This window comes from Strongylocentrotus purpuratus, unplaced genomic scaffold (genome assembly GCF_000002235.5).
Source record: "Strongylocentrotus purpuratus isolate Spur 01 unplaced genomic scaffold, Spur_5.0 spur5_scaffold_4, whole genome shotgun sequence".
Lineage (NCBI taxonomy): Eukaryota > Metazoa > Echinodermata > Echinoidea > Camarodonta > Strongylocentrotidae > Strongylocentrotus > Strongylocentrotus purpuratus.
Window position 1 is genome coordinate 15,188,017 of NW_022145610.1, and position 22,995 is coordinate 15,211,011.

The 22,995-nt window shown below is 39.3% G+C and overlaps 1 protein-coding gene across 1 annotated transcript in view; it reads right to left on the reverse strand.

The window, feature by feature from the left end:
• LOC100890606 (suppressor APC domain-containing protein 2) overlaps window positions 1-20,494 on the reverse strand; it is a 42,286-nt gene extending 21,792 nt beyond the window's left edge. The window contains exons 1-2 of the mRNA XM_030997117.1: window positions 19,946-20,494; window positions 15,528-15,673 (exon numbers count right to left, since the gene is read on the reverse strand). Coding sequence (XP_030852977.1) covers window positions 15,528-15,673; window positions 19,946-20,330 — 531 coding nt within the window. The 5' untranslated portion in view covers window positions 20,331-20,494. The remainder of the gene's footprint in view (window positions 1-15,527; window positions 15,674-19,945) is intronic.
• Between the last annotated feature and the right edge of the window lie 2,501 nt (window positions 20,495-22,995).

Here is a 22,995-nt window from a genome sequence, read left to right on the forward strand (position 1 = left end):
GTACTTATTTTTCACAAAACTTTAAGAACCTGCATCCAAACAAAAATTCAGAGAAAGATGGAAACATGTTCTGACTTGCAAGTTACAATATCTTTTAAAAATACATGAGAAAGTAAAACGTATATCGAACCAAGTAGACACTGCATGTACTAGCACTGTGCATAAACAAACAAAGCATGTACATGTACTATATACCTACATGTCTACAAATGATGAAGTACCCCTTTGCACAAAATAAACAGAAATCTTATCACTTGTATAAACTAGTAATTATCTGAATCTAAATACAAGTTTGCAAACATCATGTACATGTATGTAAAGTGTTATGACATTGGGTCAGCTTATCCACAGAGATTATCATTACTTGGAGCTATGACTTTTTTGTTAAAAAGCGTTCCACAAAGCCCAGACACTGGGGCAATCAATAACGTTGCCCCCATTGTCGAACGGTGCTGATCTTGAATCAGAAATCAATACGTAGCTCTTGTCATCGTCAATTATTCAGGAGGATTACATCCAGAACACAGCTGAGTCTGTGTTCGTTGAGGGGGAGCACGTTTTTGTGTTAGGTCCATGCTTTGATGTTCAGGAGAGAAAAGCAGTGATGTGGGCGGACCATTGTTTAGAAGCGTTGACAAGGCTCAAGAGTTGGTCTTTGCAACTGGCAAGACTTAGGTTAGATAATGGGCAAGGCATCTATTCATGTTTCAGAGTAGCCACTTATGGGTAATATGGTATAAAAAAATCCATGCTTTGATGTTCAAGAGAGAAAAGCAGTGATGTGGATGGATCATTGTTTGGAAGTGTTGACAAGACTCAAGAGTTGGTCTTTGCAACTAGCAAGATCTATAGAGAATGGGCAAGGCGTCTATTCATGTTTCAGAGTAGCCACTTACATGTATATGGTTCTGCAAATGTGACACAATAGGTCCATGCTCTGATGTACATGTACATACAGGAGAGAAAACCAGTGATGTGAATGGACCATTGTTTGGAAGTGTTGACAGAGTTGGCCTTTGCAACTAGCTGGCAAGACATAGAGAATGGGCAAGGCATCAAGATCTATTCATGTTTTAGAGTAGCCACTTATGTGGTTCTGCAAATGTGACATCCATTATGTTACCCCTTCCACACCACTTACGACACTACTTCTGCACCATCTGTACAAAGCTTGCAATCAATTTCAAAAGAAGTCGCATCATGATATGAAAAACATGAAGTCTGGTAGTAAAGACTAATCATCCAGGACATTCTATTGTGGACATCATCTCCTCTGGTCACTAACTGGTCAGCTACCTTCCTGGGCGGTCAGTTACAATGATCAATGGAGTCATTTACCTCTATTCTCTAAAGGACATTGGTCTACTCTGACCAGGAGCTGGTCATCTACCTTGGTAGTTTTTTTTTAAATTGACCAAAGGAGTCGTTTACCTCGAAGACACCCCTAGTACAAACATTGGGCTCTGTTCACTAACTGGTCAGCCACCTTAAGAAGCTGTCTCTGAAAGGGAGGAGAGGAGTCGTTTACCCCTAAGAGACCGGTATCATGTCCTGATGCAAAGTTCACTGACACCCATCAAAGGAATCCGTGAAAGGGTTTAAACATTAAAGAGATAATTGCTCCTTGAAATCAATGAATACTTGGCACTGCTTCAGAAATTTCTGATGGGGGATATGAGATGAAGACAAGTCTGATTCACATTTGAACTTCATATCATGTTTTAATTAAGAGCCATAATGGAATTAACTTTTATAATTGTATCATTGACTAAATACACACTTAATGCCCTTTTGTTTGATGATAACATGCTTACAACTTTATGAAGGCTTGTTTGTATATATATATGCTGTGGTGTACCGCTGCAATTAAACCCAGTTTTTATTTAAAGTGTTCTGCACTTCACCTCTTCATATCTGTAATAATAAAAGACACAGATAAAATGAGAACACAACTCCACATACAACTTTTAAATCCCTGTCTGCCTTTCATTTTAAATGAATGCCAATGAAGTGGGGTGAGAAAAAGGTACTTGTATCTTTGCCCAACAAAGCCCTCAGGCGCGCTCATTGGTAACAGAAACGTGAGGAGCACCAAATGTCATTTTATTTTGCCGTGGGAGGTTTTTTAACGCAGTTTACCGCATCGTACGAGCAAGGCTTCATCTTCTCGAGATGACTCTGTGATAGTATACTGAGGGAAAGATTGGATGAAGGGGTGATGCACTTTGAAAACCTAGAACAGATAAACCTTTTATATATATTCTACCATTCTTATGAATGACTGCAATGATGCAATCAATAGTATTATTGTGTCTTCCTCTTCAAAAGTTTAATCTCCGTCTCATCGCCCTTCAGTGCTTGGGTAGTCTGTGTTCTCTGGTAAACACATAATCGCTCTGTCTAGTTTGCTAAATGCTGACCATCATACTACCTACGTATTAGTGACTTTTCAAAGAATTTGTTACCGGTAATAATACATGAGAGGTACTTAAAATGTACAGTGACTTTAAACAAATCAAAATCAAATCCAGATATTCAAGGTTAGGGTTTGGGTTAAGGCATGAGAATTACAAATGAAATAGACACTATCACATATTTCCAAATACAATCTTTTTTCCTTTTTTATAACAAAAATTAAACAATAAACCATATACTCACTGTTCAGTGCTAGACTTATATAAAATCCTTAACCCACATAGAAAGTACCCGGAGACAAAAGTCTTGCCCACCAGGATTTAATTTATGCCACCTTTCCTATTCCTTGAATATACCGGTAGCTAATAGACGTAATAATTTTCTCTGTAAAGTCAATGGTGGAAGAAAATAGTCCAGTAGTAAACAATTAGCTCATGTATTGAAAAAGGCATCTAATTTTGAATACCCACATGAACATCTAAAAATGTTCTTACTTTAACTTATTTAAGCAAATTAAGGTCAATTTTAACATTTTTTGTTCTACTTTATTTATTCCATTAAAAAAATGTGTTCTATCGGCACTTCATGATAATAAGGAAAGATATATGGCATTTATACCACTTTTGTTGAGACTCTGCTTTATATTTCCAGCAAATAAAACGCTCTTTTATTTCTTACAGAGTGCCGGGTCTAAACATCACATGTCTAAACTTGTTTACAAGCAGGCCTCAGGTGAAAATATGTACTGGTACTTGTTTCTAATAACTTCCTAATACATCGGGGAGCAATTAGTGCCTGCATGGGGGAGTCAAGCAACTTTCTGATCACAAACACCAGAACGCCCCTACTAATGTGAATAGCAAGACAGCATGTTGTCCCCACGCAGTGTTTCCCTTTATGATACCAAGAAGGAAGGCATTGTTGTTTAATATTGATCAGGCACACTGCGCTCAATTAAAGAGTTTCTATTGATGTTTCCTGTCGGGGGTCTGTGGAGTGGGTTCGGGCAGGGATTTACACCTGGTTATTTACTGCATGGCTGGCTTGGTTACCAGCAAGCTGTGACGAACAGCTAGCTCGATCCACTCTCATGATTTATTCATGGTTCTTCATGGAATTTGTACTAGCTCATGGTGCTTACATCATTTCTTAATTAACTTATCAGCAAAGAAAAAAGATACAATACTACTTATGATTTATTCATGGACCTTGATGGAAGTATCATGCAAGCTCATGGTGCTTACATCGTTTCTTAATTAACTTATCAGCAAAGAAAAAAGATATTATACTAGCTACATGTAGTTCTCAATGCTGCATTGTTTATCAAAATTCTAGAAATTAATACCAGGTTTTAAAGGAAAGATGATGTGAATCTTAAGCAAAGGCTTATCACGTCAAGCTGTGCACCTAGAATTAGTTGTGCATCATAAGGATGTCAAATAACTAAGTTTTGATTCAGAGCTTCTCCCTACAAAGTATATTCTATAAATACAATTTGTATTTTACTTCCAGATTCGCACACACTATGAAACAATAAAAAGCCCAAATGAAGAATTATACACAAATTTTTAACTGCCTTGCAAATACATGTATGCAACAAACATCTCTAAATTTCAGAAATGTAAATTTTAACTTTTTATATATCACAATGGCAAACTTCCCAAATATCAATAGAAATACTATTTGCTCATGAAATTTGACTTTTATGTTTTTTGTTTTTTTATGTTTTTTAACAGAGACAGAGACTTTCCTTCAAGTCGATTTTACATTGCAAATTCATTTTTATTTGAATTAATCTGTCAATCACTACTGTTTAAGAGTCTGTGAATCATGCCCGATGTACACTTATTGGTCTTCGTGGATATCATTGATAGGAAGGGTTCCCAAGATTATTCCAGCAGTCCCGATGATTGAAGTATACCGACCTCGCATTCCAATTCTGTTCTATTGATGTTTTAAGCAAATACTACAGAGAATAAAAGATGAAGAAAGTACGGAACAAAGTCTCATTTTTCACGCAGCGAGCAGAAATCTGGATGTCAACGCTGGGCCATTCAAAAGCTCCTTTATGCATACTGTTAATTCAACAATACCCCTGTTCAACCCACCGAAAAATATTTGATATTTTAAATGGTTTATTCTTCACCATCTTAGCACATAAACTGTTTGACCTGAAAAGGAAACATGTTTGAATAAATCACATCGACCCGTGGGAACTTCATTGTTTACAAACGCATTGATAGAGAAGTAATGGGAGGTCATATACATTAATTCCCATCATTATTACATTAGTACTAATTATAAGAGTGTAGTCCTGGGAAAAAATTGCTTAGAAGAAGAAAGAGCAAATACATGTACATACATTTTATAAAGGGGATGTGTAGGTGTGTGTGTATTTATTTAGGTTGGCTGAAGGCTCCACCCTATTAAAATTATCATTTCCAGGGATCTGGGATGACAGTTTAGAAGTTTGTGCGTACAGGCAATGTCCTCTAGGCTAGGATCTCCAAGCCTTTGATTAAAGTAGATATTCATTGAATTTAAAAACTAACTTAATTTCATTATTGCAAAGTTGAACCTTTGATTCGACAAGGTTATCAAAATTCAATGCTTGGAAACATTCGAAGTAATGATTATTATAAATTATAAAACGCTTAAATACAGCCCCGGCATAGCACCTGAAGAGCTCTCCGAACGCTGCTGAGGTGTGTGAGATCACAGTATGGACACGAGTTGCACAAGCAGACGATGTCCCATGACATCTCACACATTTTCAGTGCCTGTGTTTTGATCTTCTCTTGAGTTCTTTCTCTTACTTCACTACCGTTAGGTTAAGTGTATAATCTATTGCCTCACTCTAAACCCCGCACGTGGTTTTATTTTGATGACAAATGCAGCGATACAAAAATAAAGGAATCTTTCGCTTGTAAACAAAATAAGACGCCATTGAATATTCAGCTGCACAGCCCGCGGTATGTTCGGCGTTTCAAGAGGGAACAAATGCCGTCCTTAATATCATTCCGGGGGGTTTTGAATTCGAAAGTCTGGTTTCTGTGATTGTTAATTAACCCCTATCTTGTGTATTTACAAGCAAAAGATTTTAGTTATCGGAATCGGGTCATATCCCCTTTTGAATGGTTTGACATGCCATCACATTTATATACACTAAACTCTTTATAATTTGACAAATAAAAGCTTTGCAATTATGTTCATTCTTTATGGGATGTCGTCTGCTTGGGCAGTATTGGTCCATATAGTGACGTCATTAAAGCATCGTTATTTTTCCTGCGAATCTCTCGTATATCCCAGCTGCTATGCAGGTGGTTGTATTTGTATTTTTATAAATCACCCGATATGTAGTTGACCTAAAACTTGTACGATGGCCGTCTGATAGCTTACCAGTTTCTAGTCATACATTAGTTGACATATTTGTTATTTTCTTTGAATTTCACCTTTTGATTAAGAACCCCCATTCATTTTCACTACTCAATTCTATGATGACTATTTTCCACTATTTTCATGCCCAAATTTTGTCATACTTTATACATTGATCCCCTGTTGCACACAGCCACGCTTTAAATTACAAAGAAAGGAGGGTGACCTGAGTTGGTGGATCCATGGCAAACATAGGAGTGTTCTGAGGACAATCCTCAACCGCACCTTTGCACATGCCTGATCGTGATGATATAGAAAACAATACCTATTTAAAGAGATGGCTATGCTCTACCTGGGTTCCTGTCCTATCAAGAATTGCAATAGAACCACATCAATCCCAACTCAAACTGATTTTGATATCAATTGCAACGCTGTACATAAGAAATTAGCTAGACAATTTTAACTTTATAGTTGAATGATTTCGATTTGGATCAATATGATAAGACGGGCCCTGTACCCTGAAAGCCCAGACTGAGACATCATCGCTCCTCTATCCTTTATACACAGAAGAATGTGTCTCAAAGGAGTATTAAACTGTGGAGGCCGTCAATTTGTTAAGTTGTGTAGATTTAATCAATAGCATTATATGCATGATAACTTCAATGAGCAACTTATCTGTCTGCGAACAGTGTGATATAACTTGGGCCAACTCTGCATTTGTAATGCACACCCAAAACAAATTATATATCCTTCCTCTTACTTCCTTCTTAAAATGTGTCTGAAGTGGCAATCATACACAATTTACAATAAAAGGGAATTCATTTTTTTGTTAATTGAAAGAGTCCCATACATGTATCTTCTCGCTGGGACACTACTCAAAATATATTATGGATAGCATATCATTATAGTACATGTAGGTCCTCTAAAAACGTCTGAAATTGGCAATTTCATAGTCGAGTGGTTTAAGCACTTGACTTGAAATGCAAAGGTAATGGGTTTGATCCAGAATATGGTACTGATGTATTTTAGCACTTGGCATTAATCTGCATTAAGCGCTATATAAATCCAGATTATTATTATCATTTCCTATATATATATCGTCCCTATTTTCACGAAGTGACGGTAGTGAGGAAAATCGTAACACAAAGTGAATGCAATTTTTTTTCACTACCGTCACTTCGTGAAAACAGCGACGATATGTAAGGCCTATTCTTTTCATTTTGCATTGCTATTATGTATGGCCTATAAAATACAGATGTACTACTAAATTGTAGCTCAAAGCTGTACCAATACAATGGAGATAAAATGATCACCCAAACCCCAATTCTAGAGTTCAGCAACGAAATCAAATCGGCATTTACAGGACAGATGAAGAGCAAAAAGTTCAGAAGGCCCCCAGGTACAGGAAGATATTACAATCGAACAAATTTCATCATCGACAACACAGACTTCATTGTCTGCTTTCTTTCAATAGAGTTCACTTAAGAAGGTTAAAGCCATCATGGAGAAGAGCGACCCGGGGCGATATCATAATTATTGTTAAATTGAAATTTCATTCTTCCCGAGCATCACTGGATTTTCCAAATGGATTTCCCAATTTAAAAAAAAACTCAACAGTCATGCTTTTTTGTAGGGGGAGCTTGTAGAATTATGAATACCATTTTTTTTATTGAAGGCACGCACTGCCTTGATTTCATGTTTTAGGCTGGATAACCTTTCATACAATAAGCCTTTTTGTATCATTCTCCCCCCTCCCCCCCCCCCCCCCCCCCCCCCCCCCCCATGAAATGAATTGGAGTAAATTCTAAATATAAAAGCAAGCCCTAATCAAGAGATGAAATATTGGAGGTCAGAGAAGCTGGTGTATGTCTTCATTCTGTACTTTGGCAATTGAAACCTCACTAAAAAACACTATAGTCCATGTCCTATATAAATGTAGCACAAAGAAGAATTCTAGATATTAAACTGATCCTTTAAGCACTTTATTTTTTCTCTCCTTATTGTCTTTTTACATCGATTAACGAGCTGAACAATGTTGAGGCTCCATTTGAACTACCTTGGTTTAGTCTGAATTCTTACAATGTGAAATAGTGGAATACACATCATATCCATACGCATACACTTATTGAGGCACTATGGCTCAGTGGTATCCAGAGCAGGACAGGAGCTGCTTGGTTTGAAACCAATTTGATACGCTCAAAGGGCTCAAAATAGTAAATGTATACAAACAGGAAGCTCATAGGTTTGAATTTCACTTGAAATGGTAATATAAATGTTACTAGCAGGACCCGCGGAAATCCGCGGGATTCTAGAGGGGGCGGGGGGTGTAAATAGATATATAGAGATCGTCAAGAACTTTATTTGCCATTCAGGCCATTAAAAAAATATACATGTTTAGCGTCCCCGCCCGCTTCCTTTTTGGGGGCCGCCTCCTATTTTTTTTTTTTTGTAATATTTTTAATTTTTTTTTTGAGAGAGAGAGAGAGAGAGAGAAAAAAAACAGCGTCCCCGTTTGCTTCCTTTTTGGGGGCCGCCTCCTATTTTTTTTATTTTTTTTTATTTTTATTTTTATTTTTTTGAAAGAAAAAAAACATGAAGAGCACTGCTAAAATGTATTTCTGATTTTAAAAAAAAAAAAAAAATTGTCGGCCGCCATCTTGCAAAATAGCTCGAATGTCAGGGAAAATGTACGGAGCGGCCATTTTGAAAGGAGAAAAAAAAAAAGGGCCTCCTCATTCCCATTTTTCGAAAAAACAGGACGCTAAACATGTTTTTTTTTTAATTTGGCCTTATATAAAAAAAAAAAAACAACGATCCAACTGTACCGGTAGTTATCTTTAAGCCACTGGAACTGCGTAGAGTTCCGTAGTGTGGCGTACCGACTACGCAGAAATTAGGCTGCGTATTAATGGGAAAATTGTCCCTGTGTAGGTTATGCGTAAGCTGGCATACAGGTTTGCTTATGGTTGCTTACTGTGTGGAAAACTTTTACTGCTTTGTCGATCTGGCGTAGGGTATAGCGTACTGTTGCGTAGTCATGTAGCGTAGTGTTGCGTAAAAAGGCGTACTTTCTGCGTCGAGTTTCTACGTCGAAAGTACGCGAAAAAAATTAAACATGTTGAATTGTTTTCGTTCATCTTGCGTACCCCTTTCCGTTCCTCAGCATATAGTAACGTAGGCCAGCGAAGTTGGTACGCAGTACTACACAACTCTACGTATTAACCCAACGCCAATTAGTGACCCGCAAGTGTCACAAATAAAGTATTAAAAATATGCTCATCTGACCCTAATTAAATGCCTAAACCCCCCGAGCTTTCGGGGGTTTATGGCCCCTTGAAACCCGTGGACCCCACGCCTATATTATATATATACACTCAACTCAGGACCCGCGGAAATTCGCGGGATTCTAGAGGGGGCTCCATTTCAAATTTTTGGGAAATTTTCGGGGGCTACTTTTTCAACTTTCGGTGGCTCTTTTTTCTGGGGCTACTTTTTCATTAATTCATCAAAGGATAGGCCTACACTTTGTTGAGATTTATTTAGTAGGCTAAGGTTTCAGGCTTCCTACTTCATAATTGCCTATTTAAAAAAAACACAACATTTTTCTAGTTCAATAACTAAGTTTTCATGCATTGATTTGATGCAAGAACTGTAACGTAATAGATTGTGATTATTTCTGACCATGAATTTCGATAATCATTTTTCAAAGTAAAATTTTCACAAGAAAATCAGACAGTAGTTTAAAAACGTAGACATTAGTAATACTTTTACTAATTCTAAGCTCAGGTTTCGTAAATCTATTCACGAAACTATATTGAAATCGCGGCAATAATGATGCAAACCAACAGAGAACAATTTCAAAGTGTCAAATCTCATCGACTCGAGCTCAGCTCACCTGAACTCACACACACTACAGCATAACTCCAGAAAGCTCGAACACCGGCGCCGCAGGCGTCGGACGCCTACGGTGCCCGGTGCCTGTGTTGGAGCTTCCTGCAAGCTCATCTCAACTCTCACACACTGCACAGCAGCACTGCACTGTGTGTTGACTGAAGGCAGCTTGCGACTAAACTGTCAGTCCAATGGTTTTCTTGTAAAAACTTTCCTTTAGAAAATGATGATCAAAATTTTATATACATGTCCGTAATAATCACAAAATAAGCTTTGATTTCATACCTCCATTCACGAAAACTATATCAAAATCGCGGCAATCATGATGGAAATAGGTCTCTAAGTTTGGACGTCGACGGGAATTAGCCCCGTGTATCTCTCGGGCTTTTGCAGCTATAGTACAAAGCACACCCTATAGCAAGATGGCTTACTCGTGTGTAATCCCGCCCTTTGCATAGAGCATTTAATACGCAACATAATGTGAGTTGCTCGTCGTCTATCGTGTGTCTCTTTGATACGGATGTAACGTTGAATATGCATGAGGTATCTCTGTCGTCACGCATATCATGCATTATGCATATCGCGTCTGTTTTCGCCCTGGACGTCGACACGGAGGAGGACCTCGGGCGGAGTATAGCCAATTCCGCAGAGTAGACTCTCCCGCGGACGATGGCACCGGGCACCGGGATCCCGAGGGGAGGGTTCAGGAGGAGATAGCTGCACCAACTTCGGTCGGCGATCTCATTAAAAAACAATAGAATACAAAGGCTCGCGGAGACGTCGCGCCCCCCCGCGGAGCCTTAGCGTATTATTATTATAGATTATGTTTGTGATGATGAACATTTGCTATATAAATTGTAATGTATTTCTCCTTGTATTATGTGCATGTACAATAATGTACAATGATTGTAAAACCAGTGAAAAAAGGAATTTCCTGAATGGACAATAGATGGCAATTCAATTTAATTCAATTCAATTCAATTCAATTCAACGTAGGCCTACAAATAACAATAAAAACTTTCCAACACAAGATCGAGTAGCAGTATATAGTGACTGCATGGAAGAAATAAACAAGTCTTCCTTTTCATCAGGATTATGCTAGAACGGAAGAATTCCTGACAAGCTTACAAAGAAGAAGATTTACTGATGTGGAATATCCCAGTAAATTGCACTTCAATCAATCCTGAAAATTTCAAAAGGAAAAACTGACTTGTTTTGATTTGTTGAACCTTCTATGAACTTTCATATACCAGGTATATAGAGAGCTGAATGAGGTTTAATCGCAGGGGAGGAAATATTGTGCATGAAAAGAAAACCATACGACATCCACAAGCTTACTTGTGTTTGTAAAGTGCTATTATAATTATATAAACCATTTATGAGTGCTACATACACTGTACTGTATGTTCAAACAAACAAGTATCATTCATATTATCATAATAGGCACAACCTACTGTCGAATAGGAACACTGTACCAAGAAACTTGTCTTGGAAGGAAGTAAACAGTTGTTTACTTTGCATTTGTACTTGAGTTTCCACTATTTATGATCAACAAAATATCACAACACACAGCACCACTTACAGGGAGCATGCCCTCACAAGCGAAAACCTTCAGTCAAATACCCATTTACAAAATCATCATATGGCTATAGGGCTAATAATAGTGTTCAAACAACACATCAAATATACAGAAATAATTTGCAAAACAATACAGACAAAAATATCTTCTGGTAAACCAGAGATTTTAATACACAAGCAAAAAAAAATCTTTACTTACTTCATTTGGAAGAGGTGTCTGTGAAAAGTGGAATAGAAATAGTAATTACATGTACTACCTCTGACAGGCTCTGTCTAGTGTCTAACCATCGGAACTAGATAAAACATTATTTCATTTTATAGTAATGGCAACAAGTGGGCTGTGGAACCTAGCTTTCTCTTTCCATTTCAAAACAAAACTGAATAATCTTTTGGTCTTAATGTTTCGCCTTATAGTCTAGACGTCTAAGGGTTGGTATTTTTTTTATCTTACAGTGTACGTCTTCTTGACTTTAAAGTTAGCTTGAGTCACTAATTTGTTAAACACTTTGAAGCCTGGTCTGGTAAGCTCATCTGAAATCAGTGCATGGTTCGTTTACACCTAGATTATCCGCATGAACCTGATCAAGGCTCATTAGAGGGGAGATTAAACAGATCCTCTTCAGCCTTCATCAAATCAAAAAGAAAAACATGTCTACAGAGTACAGACAGACGGCCTGATTGTACATAGAAGGCTGTTACATCAGACACATTAGCTGTGGTTGTGTAGCCTCTACTATTCACTATTGTCAAATTCCTTGTTGGTCGTAATCGTTGTTATTGTGGGAAGATAGATAATATGATAATTGTCTGTAATGATTGACCTTAACAAGTCGACCTCGGATCCTAACGTGCGTGGACACTGGTCAGGATTAGTTGTGAGCTACTTTTAGAGAAAGAAAGAGTGCGAACAACAGCCATTACAACTTTGAAAGCTATACCGTCATGATAAAGATATTTCACATGTGAAATGACTCTAGGAGAAACAGATGCTGATAATATCCATAATTCCACATGGTCTAATAATCATTTCATATTAGTATACCTCCCATTTGGTCTATTGCACATTTAGTCTTATTTCCATTCTGACAATTGAAAAATATATATGGGAAACTGAGGCACTAAAAATGTCCTCTTCCACACACTTTGTCATGATGAAAAGTAGGCGATGAATGGTGAGTGATTAATTAACCCATTGGCTATGGGAACCTGGTAGTTCCTGTACTAAATCTATTGGAAAGAGAAAATGCAGTAGTCGACAGGTTAATAATTCTCTTAAAGTCAGGTCTATAGCAATATACATGCAACAGCTCAAAAAGGTATTCAAACACACGTACATTCCGCACTTTGTGTTGAATTCAAAAAGTCTACTGCCTTACCCTAATTCCCATTATTTGAAGATTTATTTTTTCTATCTACAATTATCACGTAAAGCTGGTCTTAAGACATCCCGCCGACTTTAAATCTTTGACTCTTTCTGCCAATTGACATCATTCAATATAGAGATTGGGAGGGATTTGGGGCCTCTCTCACTTTTAGGATACGTCTAGAAATGTGTTTGTTGCTCGGTTAGTCCGGAGAGGTGTGTACACAACACCTGTACAATCACTAAGATACTCAACTAGAACAATCTAGGTATCACTCGTTAATTGTTTGTTAACATCAAATAGTTGAATACGGGTTAATGAATATAAGGGGTTAGTGTGTCATTGTCAAATTTAGTAGTTTTGGCATGGACTTACTAAGGATAATTGTCAACCTCATAAAGTCAGGGCAGGGATTATAGGGTATACATTTGTAGATCTGGGCCCCGTCTTATAAAGAGTTGATGTCAATCGCAACATGTACATAAGAGATAGGAGACTGCAAACTTGCGATTGATTGGAGGACTTATTGATTTGGATCAATTCTAACTCTTTATAACTTAATAAGACTGGGCTCTGGTATGTATATGATGCATAAAAACAGGTACATGGAGGGTGGATTCATAACAAATTAGTATCCAATTGCCTAGAGTCATTATCAGTATCAATTGATATTGCTTCTTGGTATCAGTATCGAGTGATATTGCTTCTTGATATCAGTATCGAGTGATATTGCTCAAGTATCAGTAAAGAAAGTAATTCAGCACACAAAGTAATACCCCATTTATTAAGAAGAAATTAGGACAAGCGAAATCATTAATCAGGCCTACAACAAGGATCAGATGCCAAACTGCAGCAGGAAAATACATTTCCCGCTATTTTTCTTTAATTATATTTACTTTTTCCCCCTTTTGCACCATCACATAAAATCTATCAACAACAAAAAAAATCCAGGTAAACTCAAACCCTAAAATCCTAGCAAACAAAAGTAGCTCAAAAGGGAACAAGGGATTGCCCACCTTCTGAATCACTCGCAGTTCTATGATGTTAACACTGAGCAGTGGCTGCTAATAGGACCATGACTCATTCTCAAGTAAATAATTAAAGGATATAAAACCCGTCCATGCTACCATTAATAAAAGGACAAACCCAAACAAATGATAAGGAATGATAAGGAATTTTATTAATAGAACATGTCTTTTTCAACTTCTTTGTCAACTCTCTTTGTACAGCTGATGGAAAATGGTTAACCACAGTATTGACAAAGGTCAGAGATTTGTAGAAGAAAAGAATTTTTTTTTTTTTTTTTTTGGTGCAACCAAGGAGCTTTATAGACAATCCTACCTCCTTGGTGCAAGTAGAGGTCGTTTGTAGCCATTTGGTCTATTCCTGTATGTACAACACCCAGCCTGTCTACTATCCATATGTTGACTAATCATTTGGTCTAATTACCATTCGAGCTAATAGTCATTTGGTCTAATTTCCATTTGGTCTAATCTCCAATAAGTTTCTGACCCATTTGGTCTATTGGCTTTGCTCATTTAGTCCAATTTCCAGTCAGTCTCATTCCCAGTTCGTCTAATGCCCATTTCGTCTACAAGTACTCTCTAAAAGGTCTAATACCGGTAATCATTTAATGAATATTATTGCTTATGATTAAATGATTATTAGACCATATGGATTATGGAATTCATGGATAGTAGACAGAATGGGCATTATTAGACCAAACAATCAATACAATCTGACAAAATAAAAATAACTACATACAGATACCGTAAGCTACCTGGTCTTGTTTTTGTGTATGGTAACAGACTACCATAGTTTAAGGAGAGCCCTTGATCGGTTTGATGCCAGACACATGTTTAGGATCTCATTCATCATTCCTACCATTTAATACAAAGGTTCTCCCTGTTCTAACAAGGTTGCTTAGACAACTTGACCTAACCTCAACTTTTTCTCAGGTCACCCATGAATAACTCACCAAATATTTGTCATTTTAAACACAAAAGACGTAGAAAAGTTGACTCAGGAATTACATGTTTGGTTTCATTTTCTCCCGCTCTTTTCAAACTAATATCACTGGCCTGGGAGTCTGTGATACAGAGAGGCAGCCAACATGTTCATACAGTGTACATTGTACATGTGTAAAATGCTAATCTATGTAAATCATATTTCAATTAACTATCAAGGGCACCTCATTTTCCACACACATTAACAATAGCCTTGCCACAATGTCACAAGAGCATACAAAGTCAGGATACTGGCCTTGAAATTGAATATTATAATCATAGGTTCTTTTTTGTTTGTACTAGCTAATAAGCCTTTGATATTTGAGAATTGTATTTTTTCTACAAGTGTATCTTGTTTTCACTTCAATCTTGCATAATGCTCTTGAAAACTGATTGATGGGTAATATAATCATAAATCACTACAGATCAATCTTCCTTCTATTTTCACTTTAGAATATTGAAAGTGCTTAGAGGAACCAGGGTCCAACGAGATGCAAACGAGGTGAAAATAGTAGAAAATATATTATATTATATTATTATACACAAGAAGCATGGATTGTAATTCATAAGCGCTCATTTGAAAACTGTGTAACCATACTTTTATCTATATATATATATATATCTATATATATATAGCCATGTAAAACAATGAAACGCTCACTTCGCCTGATGAGAATAACTCGAAAGCGCTTGTGAAGTTTAACCCATGCTCCTTGCATATTCCATGTACATGTAGCGCTCTGAATTAATTTTCTCATATTTATATCAATATATATTTAATGCCCACACAGACATTTACTATAAACAATGTCATCTCATAATAATATCTTCAACTTCCTCGAACATGTTTACCTTCACCCTCAGATTATTACAACAGAAATAACTTGGAAGTTCTTACCATATTATAATCGATGCCATTTGAAAGGGTGTGTCTACGAGGTTCATCCTTTTTCCTCCTTCCTCCAGCTTTCTGAGTACTCTCACTCGTCCTCCTCACCGCCTTCTCGTAATGGGACGACTCTGCAGGGTGTTTGGATATATCTCCTGAAATAAAGTGTAGAGTGACAATATATTATAAAGAGGTGTCGTGGATAAGTGGATATGTCAACGGACTGAGGATCACATGGGCCGCGGTTCAAGTCCCACCGCGGCACTAATGTCCTTTAGCAAGACATTGATCTACATTTGCCACTCTCCACCCAGGTGTTGAATGGGTACCCGGTCTTGAAAGCGCTATAAGATCTAGCTATTATTATTATTATTAATTTATCTTATTTTATAAGAAATTTATGGATGTTTCTTTCCTGGGGACCTGGAGATGAGTTATTCCATTAACCCATTTAAACGAATGAACTACAATACCATACTTGGAATCCAGTCTGCATACATTACTTGTTGTTATGTCAGGCAAACCTCGGGCAAGCTTTCAGGGTGTCAAGAGCAACATTTGTTTAAAAAGCATGCATAAAGTTTAAATATGGTAGTATTATTATTTTTACTATTGCATTTACAAAAAACAGTAGCACAGAAAATTGTTATTAATTATGTTTTTTTTACAGAGAATCACAAATAAATATTCAAGAATACATTATGCTATTCAAAGAGAACCTGGTAAATCTACATACCGGTAAAATCAACTACTTGTATTAAAAGTATGAATGGCTAATTTGGCAATTAATTCAACAAAAAAAGGACCACTGGGGGTCTGGGGGAGAGGATTAGGTTTAGAATTACAAACATTATACATGGGACTGTTCTCAGTCAGCTTATAATGTATCTCAAGGTTCATTCTCCTCTCGTCTGAAGGACAAGCTTTGATTTCATACTTTAATTAAAATTTAATTGTATCTCAATTGAAGCCTAACTCAACTTTCTAATGGTATAATACATGTAGTATGTCAGAGCATGGACCTACAGTATTTCGTAACTAGTAAGTCCATGATCAGAGCCAGGTATAGCTACCTTTAATACACTAGTAAGTAACAGGGTCAATGGGGTACAGTGCACTGCAGTCTCTCCTCTGTAGTCTGTCAGTTCAAACCCTATCACTATGAACATGACTGACAATGAGAGCGGACAAAATATACAGTTCCTCAGGTAGACAAAGGAACATCCCTTACTGCTATTATGTAAAAATGTGTAGAACAGGTGTCACATGCATATTCACCTTTTTACATCATAGCTGTGAAGGGATGTTCCATTGTCTACCTGAGGAACTGTATATTTTGTCCGCTCTCATTGTCAGTCATGTTCATAGTGTATGCTATGCAATAAGAGAGTTTACAGATAGCACATGGTACAAATGACCCCAAATATCCACAGATCTTTTACACATGGAGAAGTTCCACTTTGAGCATCTTAGAATAATAACTGCCAAAGTCCTAGATGTGCTTCATGAATACCTTTTGTTTGACCTCTTGAAAAGAATACTTCCACCTGCGTATCAAAGAATGTACCGTTGGTGCATAAATTAATAATGTTACATAACTATCATGAGCGCATATCCAGTATTCATCTCTGTGGGTTTTATTATTTTGGTACAAATGACCTTTATCTGCCCATGCGCAGATTGTATCTGTAAACTTTAACTCCCTTATACAATTGGTAGTGATAGGGTGTGTGTCTACAAACCTGGATTTACTTGGATCTGAAGCAGGATTTTACACTAAAAGTGCCCTTTAATAGCGAATATAAAACCTTCAAATTTTCTCTTATCATCTCATGACCCCCCTCCCCCCACCCCCCCCCCCTGCCCCCTGCCAGAGCAGACATACTGTACAAATATATTTATCTAGAACAATGATAGACAATAGACATTGCAATAATTTGAATTGAATTGATACAATCTTGAAAGTGGTGGCAGTTTTATAGGTCCTTTAAAGCCTGTCTGCACTAGTTTGGCCAGGGGGATTACACCTTTCTGCAAGGTCACTGACAGGTGGTTATCTCATCAAATCAGCTCTCAATTAACATAAGAAAAATGGGATTAGTGGGTGACCAACAGGCACCAATTAGGCATCGTTTGCTATATATGTAGATGGTGCAAATACATGTAGATAAAGTAGCGCAGTGGGGCTTTAAGGAAATGTTCTCCCAATTCAAATCAGAGCTCATTGTCTACATGACAGCAAAGACCAATGATGTGTGATGCCAGACATGTTGGAGCGTTGGTGTTTGACCAAGAGCCACCTCATTTTAATCATAAAAGCAACTCTCTCTGTCGCCCATTCATAGAAAGCGGTGCACGCCTCTGTCAACAAAGTTGAACAAATTGACACCTCTCCTATTCATGGTCAGTTTGTCTTGCAACCCTCTCCTTCCATTACAAGAAAGTAAGTACAAACCGCGTGTGGCAGTGCGTTCTTTCAATTTGAAATAAAAAGAAACAAGGATTTGTTTGGGATGAAAATCTCTATTGTTTGGGCTACAACTTTATATACAGGTAGGTTAGTCTTGAATTGCATGCTTTTTTGGCTGAATGAAACTAGATTATGGATAAAACAAAGTACGTATTACATGTATTACTTTAGTACCAAAACTGATTTTACTTCAAGTCAAGTCAATTCAAACATTTCTTACAAAACTATTATCAACATGTACTGTACACTGATAAAATAATGAAGCAATCCTTCTTTACAATCATTTTCTTAAATGGTTCTTAATTGAAAGAAGATTATCTTTCGCATCAGGAACAGCAGTTTTCATTTCTTTTTAAAACAGCTTTACAAGAAGCCATATACAGTGTACAGAGGTCCTTTTGGATTGCGATGGAGCTCTGTGCTCAACAGTGCGTAACGGCAACGAAATGTTGGATCTACACAATGCTCATTGAACTTACAACTCATTACAAGCCTTTTCAAACACCTTTGGTGCACTTTTCAAGGGCTCTAAGACTTTTTCCAGTAGCTATTCATTGACTATTTGGAGCTATGAACCTTTTGTTAGCTGGGGGTTTTGGTTTAGACAAGTTTTCATTTGTCTTCTGGTATTGAGCATTGTTCAGAAGAGAGTCTAAAAATATATTTTCTTTAAAGTTTAGAAGCCTATCATTTGCAAAGGTGCAGAGTATCAACAGAGGAATGTGAAGAAAAAAACTTTAGAGGAGAAATAAAAAGACAATGAAGCCTAACACCCAAAGCTTTAAATATTTCTCTTTATGCTAGCTCCAAGGAATCAGGGAATTAAAAAAACGGATCACTGAAAATGATGACAGTTTTAAGGGTGGGGACATACCCACAAGTGCAAATATTGCAACTACATGTACATGTACTGTACATTGTCATCAGCAGGGCATTGAGCATATAATTATTGCATAATGGAAATGGCTCTTTATGTATACATGTAAAATAATATCAATATTAATATCACCATCATGTTACCGCATACGCAGCATTATGAAATAATGAACTCTTACAATGCACAGTAACATGACTGCTACATGTAAGTGCATTCCAAATCCAACATTTATTTGGTTGTATTCCCCTAACTTATCAGCTTTGTTTAATTTCAAATTAGAACATGCATACATTCATTATGGTGTACTTTTAAGGGTATCAATTCTCAATTATTTTATTCTATGGGTCTATTACAAATGATATGTTTACATTGGTATTAATAATAACATGAATAATAACAATAAGATTAATGACGATTGATAACGATGATATAAAGAAGAAGAAGAATAACTTTATCAATGACATTGTCATAATTTTTTTTTAAAGCACCCATTTAATTTTTTTTCATGCATTATTCATTTATTGTCTATTTGCTTGGTGTCTTGTTTGATTATATTCATGGAGACGGTTTTCTTCCAGAAGCTTTACCTTGATTTACCTCGATTTACCTTGATGTTGGGCTTCAAGTATAATTACTTATATGACCCTCTGCAGCAGGATTATGTACTGGGGATTGCGCCTACGTCGGAGCTTCGGACCATGCAATAGCAAGGAAACATTTCTTTAGGGTTGTACATGTCATATTTAGCTCTCCATGCTTTTTCCAGGTTGGATTTGAAAGAGTTCACAGATGGGCTATCAATTACATAAGCTGGAAGCGCATTCCATAAATTGACGACTCGTTGTGAAAACGATCCTATTCAGCTTTGGTATTCAAGGTATTCATTTTGTTAATTTCATGTAAACATTGACTTTAAAATATAAATCAGTAAGACCCATCTTTTTTTCTTCTGATAGAGTACTGCGATTCCTGTGAACCTTTACTTTACGACAATGAAATGAGCTTTTTCAACAAAAAAAGAAATGTAAAATTAAAAAGAATTGTGAATACAATACTCAACACATATTTGGATCTACTCACCAGGAAAGCTTTGTGGAGGTTTAGCATACACACTGGTTTCTTGTTTCCTGCCATAAATAAGATCTGGTTGTCTTTGGAATTGAGAGGAGCCTTGTTGCTTTTCTTGTTTCCAGCTTTTAATTGTAGCTTCTACACGCTTCTTATCTGCCAAGGTGGGATTGGCCGGACCATCTATGTGAGTTTGGTGTTTGGAATACAAGTCATCAGATTTATCACTGAACTTCCGTGACTTTTCTTTAGTTTTCTGCATGTGCGCGGCATAGTTAGGTGGGTTAGACGTTTTCTTTTCATCTGGAAGTGCTGAAGTAGATGATCGGGAGTTCCTCATTTGTCTAATCGGTTTTGTAGGAACATCCTGAAGTTGTGGAGCACTTTTTGCCCTCATCGGATGAACGACATTGTTTGGTCGCACAGTTGCAGTGGTCGGCTGTTTTTCATCTTTTGAGTTTCGTGATCCTCTGACCTGTACTTGCCTTGCTTTGCTGATAGATCGGTTCTTCTCGAGGGTGATTTTGAGTCCTGTGCAGAATCGGTCAAAGGACTAAAGTAGGCTGTACGCCTACTTGTTAGAAGCAACCATAACTCACTCACCTAATTTGGCCTTGAGGGTAATTCGTCCTCCAGGTCCGGATAGGTGCTTGATACTTGGTTACTGTCAGTGCTGAAGAGGTAGAATCCGGTCGTGCAGCTAGTGGTGTAGCCAGTAGCTCAACTCGGCTGGCCTCTGAAGTGGAATGCCGCCCTCTAATGGTGAGGGCGGCACCTGTCGTCTGCTAGCTCTGGCTGCTCTGCTCCACTATATTTATGGCCTGCTACATTCCCCCCCGTTTTAAAAAATTAGTCCCCGGGAGAGCCCAACCCAATTCAACCCCAAATCAATCCCAAATTAACCCCCAAAATCCCCCTGCATCACAATCCGTGACAAAGGCCTGAATATTGAATGAAAAACAACAGGCCAAACTACAAGAAGAAAAACTAGATAAAACTTCAAAACTGGGAAAAACCCAAATACCCAAAAACTCAAAACACCCTAACCATAAAAAGGAATAGAAAAAAGTTAAAAGTTATGTCGCCAGTAACCGTATCCCTTTTTAATGTAAAAATGGACAAGGAAACCCAACCAAAATAATTTATGCCAAAAGAAAAACTCCCAGGCGCATTGTGAGCCGGCAAGATACCAGGGCCTTAAATCAATGTGATTCATACCCCCTGACTCCAATGGCACTTCACCCAGGATAGACCGATATTCTTCCAGGTCCGCCCTGGGTCTAATGATGCTTCGCGCGGCATCCAGGGACCCGTTCCCTAGAGGATGTCACTGATAGCGTCAGTGACACCCCCTGCCGGGTGTACGGTAACACCCCGCACGGGGTAGCAGGGGTCAGCCATCCGACTCCCTATCTAACAATGCAGGGGACACTGTCATCACCCCCCTGCACCCCCCGCTCGGCAGGCAGGAGCCTACCGCTGCCTATACAAAAACAGGCCATTGCGGGCGGTGAGCTCGAGAACCTCGAGCACGGTCTCCCGCCGCGCCTTGGCCACCATCTCGGCCACCTCCCCAATATATGCCGGGGTATTCAGTCGGACCCCCTCCGGCGCAAAGTGGGGAGAGTCTGTCTCGAGGAGAAGTCTGTCCCGAGGGACCCCCCTCAATGCAGCCTGCTGGTCCGGGGAGAATGACCGCACCATGGGAGAATACCCAAAGTAAACATGGGGGAATGCCTTCCTCCATGCCTCGGTCTCCCCTGGCCCCAGCGTGCAGCAGTGCAGGTGAATGCGCTGGTGCCGCGTGACCGCGGATAGCAACATGTTCCTGCACTCCTGCGAGGGGATAGTTCCAAGTTTGTCTGAGGAATTTCCTCTAAGATGCAGGATCAGGACCCGCCCTGGCCCCACCAGGCGCAACTGCGCCCGCAGCAAGCTGCGCTGTGCTGGCCATCGGTCAGACGGGACCGAGAAGTCCAGCCCCATCTCACCGATGGCCGTCACGCCACTGCCACATACCAGGCCCGCCACCCTGTCCACGTCGCGTTCTCCCACCTTAGAGGCGTGCTTGGGGTGAATCCCCACCGCCACGTGGAACTGGGGGCTCTCTGGTATTTTGACGTCCCCGAAACGGCCAGGGTCTATGTAATTGGTTACCCCCCCGCACAAGTGCACTGGTATGCGGGGCGGCCTGCCTGGGGTGGCCAACACGCACTCCAACCCCTTTTTCCCCCGAAGGCTATCCTCCAGTCTATCTAAGTGAAAGTGGCTGTCGAAAGCCCGAGGGAGGTGGGGCTGCTGAGCCCTATTGGCGTACGAGGGCGCCGAGGTACTACCTGGTCGTCTTGAAGGCGGCGCCCCACCCGCCGGCGATGATGCCACTCCCGTCCCCTGAGGTGACTCAGAACTCCTGGGTGCTCCTGTTTCCCCGTGCTCAGAGGAGGAATTATCCGGAGCCCCCGACCCGGCAGGTAAGGGACCTGTGGTACCTGACTCGGGACCACCCGGAGCTGTTGCCGACTGCGGAGTCGCTTCCGGCTGCGGAGTCCCCTCCGCCTGTGGTCGTGGCGCATCCCCACTTTCCCGAGGCAACCGACCCAACCGGCGGAACTCCGCCCATTGATCCGTGGTCAAATCAGCAACGAAGCATTCTAGAATCCTCCAGTGGATGAGCACTGCCGGAGAGCTAGGGGGGAGCACGGTTATTGTGGCCTGAACCGACCATCCTGCCGCCGAGGCAAGGTGACGGACCTCCCTCTCAAAATGGTCCGGGATATTGTAGGCATACGGATGCGGCCGCCGCTCGAAGTATCCCTTCAGCCCCCGGACACTCTCTGACCCAGTCAGAATCCGTGCCAAGTAACGGAGGCACGTAACCTGCTGGGCCGTCGCGTTTGGCATAGGGCACTTACCTCCCATCCTAAATCTGAAACATTCAGGCATATGGTCATAGATATGCCATTTCAGACGGTCAACCTGGGCGGTACATCCCGCGATCGGGCAAGCCCGAAGTCGACGATCCCGACGATATTTGTGGGACGGCCCCCCAGCAAAATCGTCGC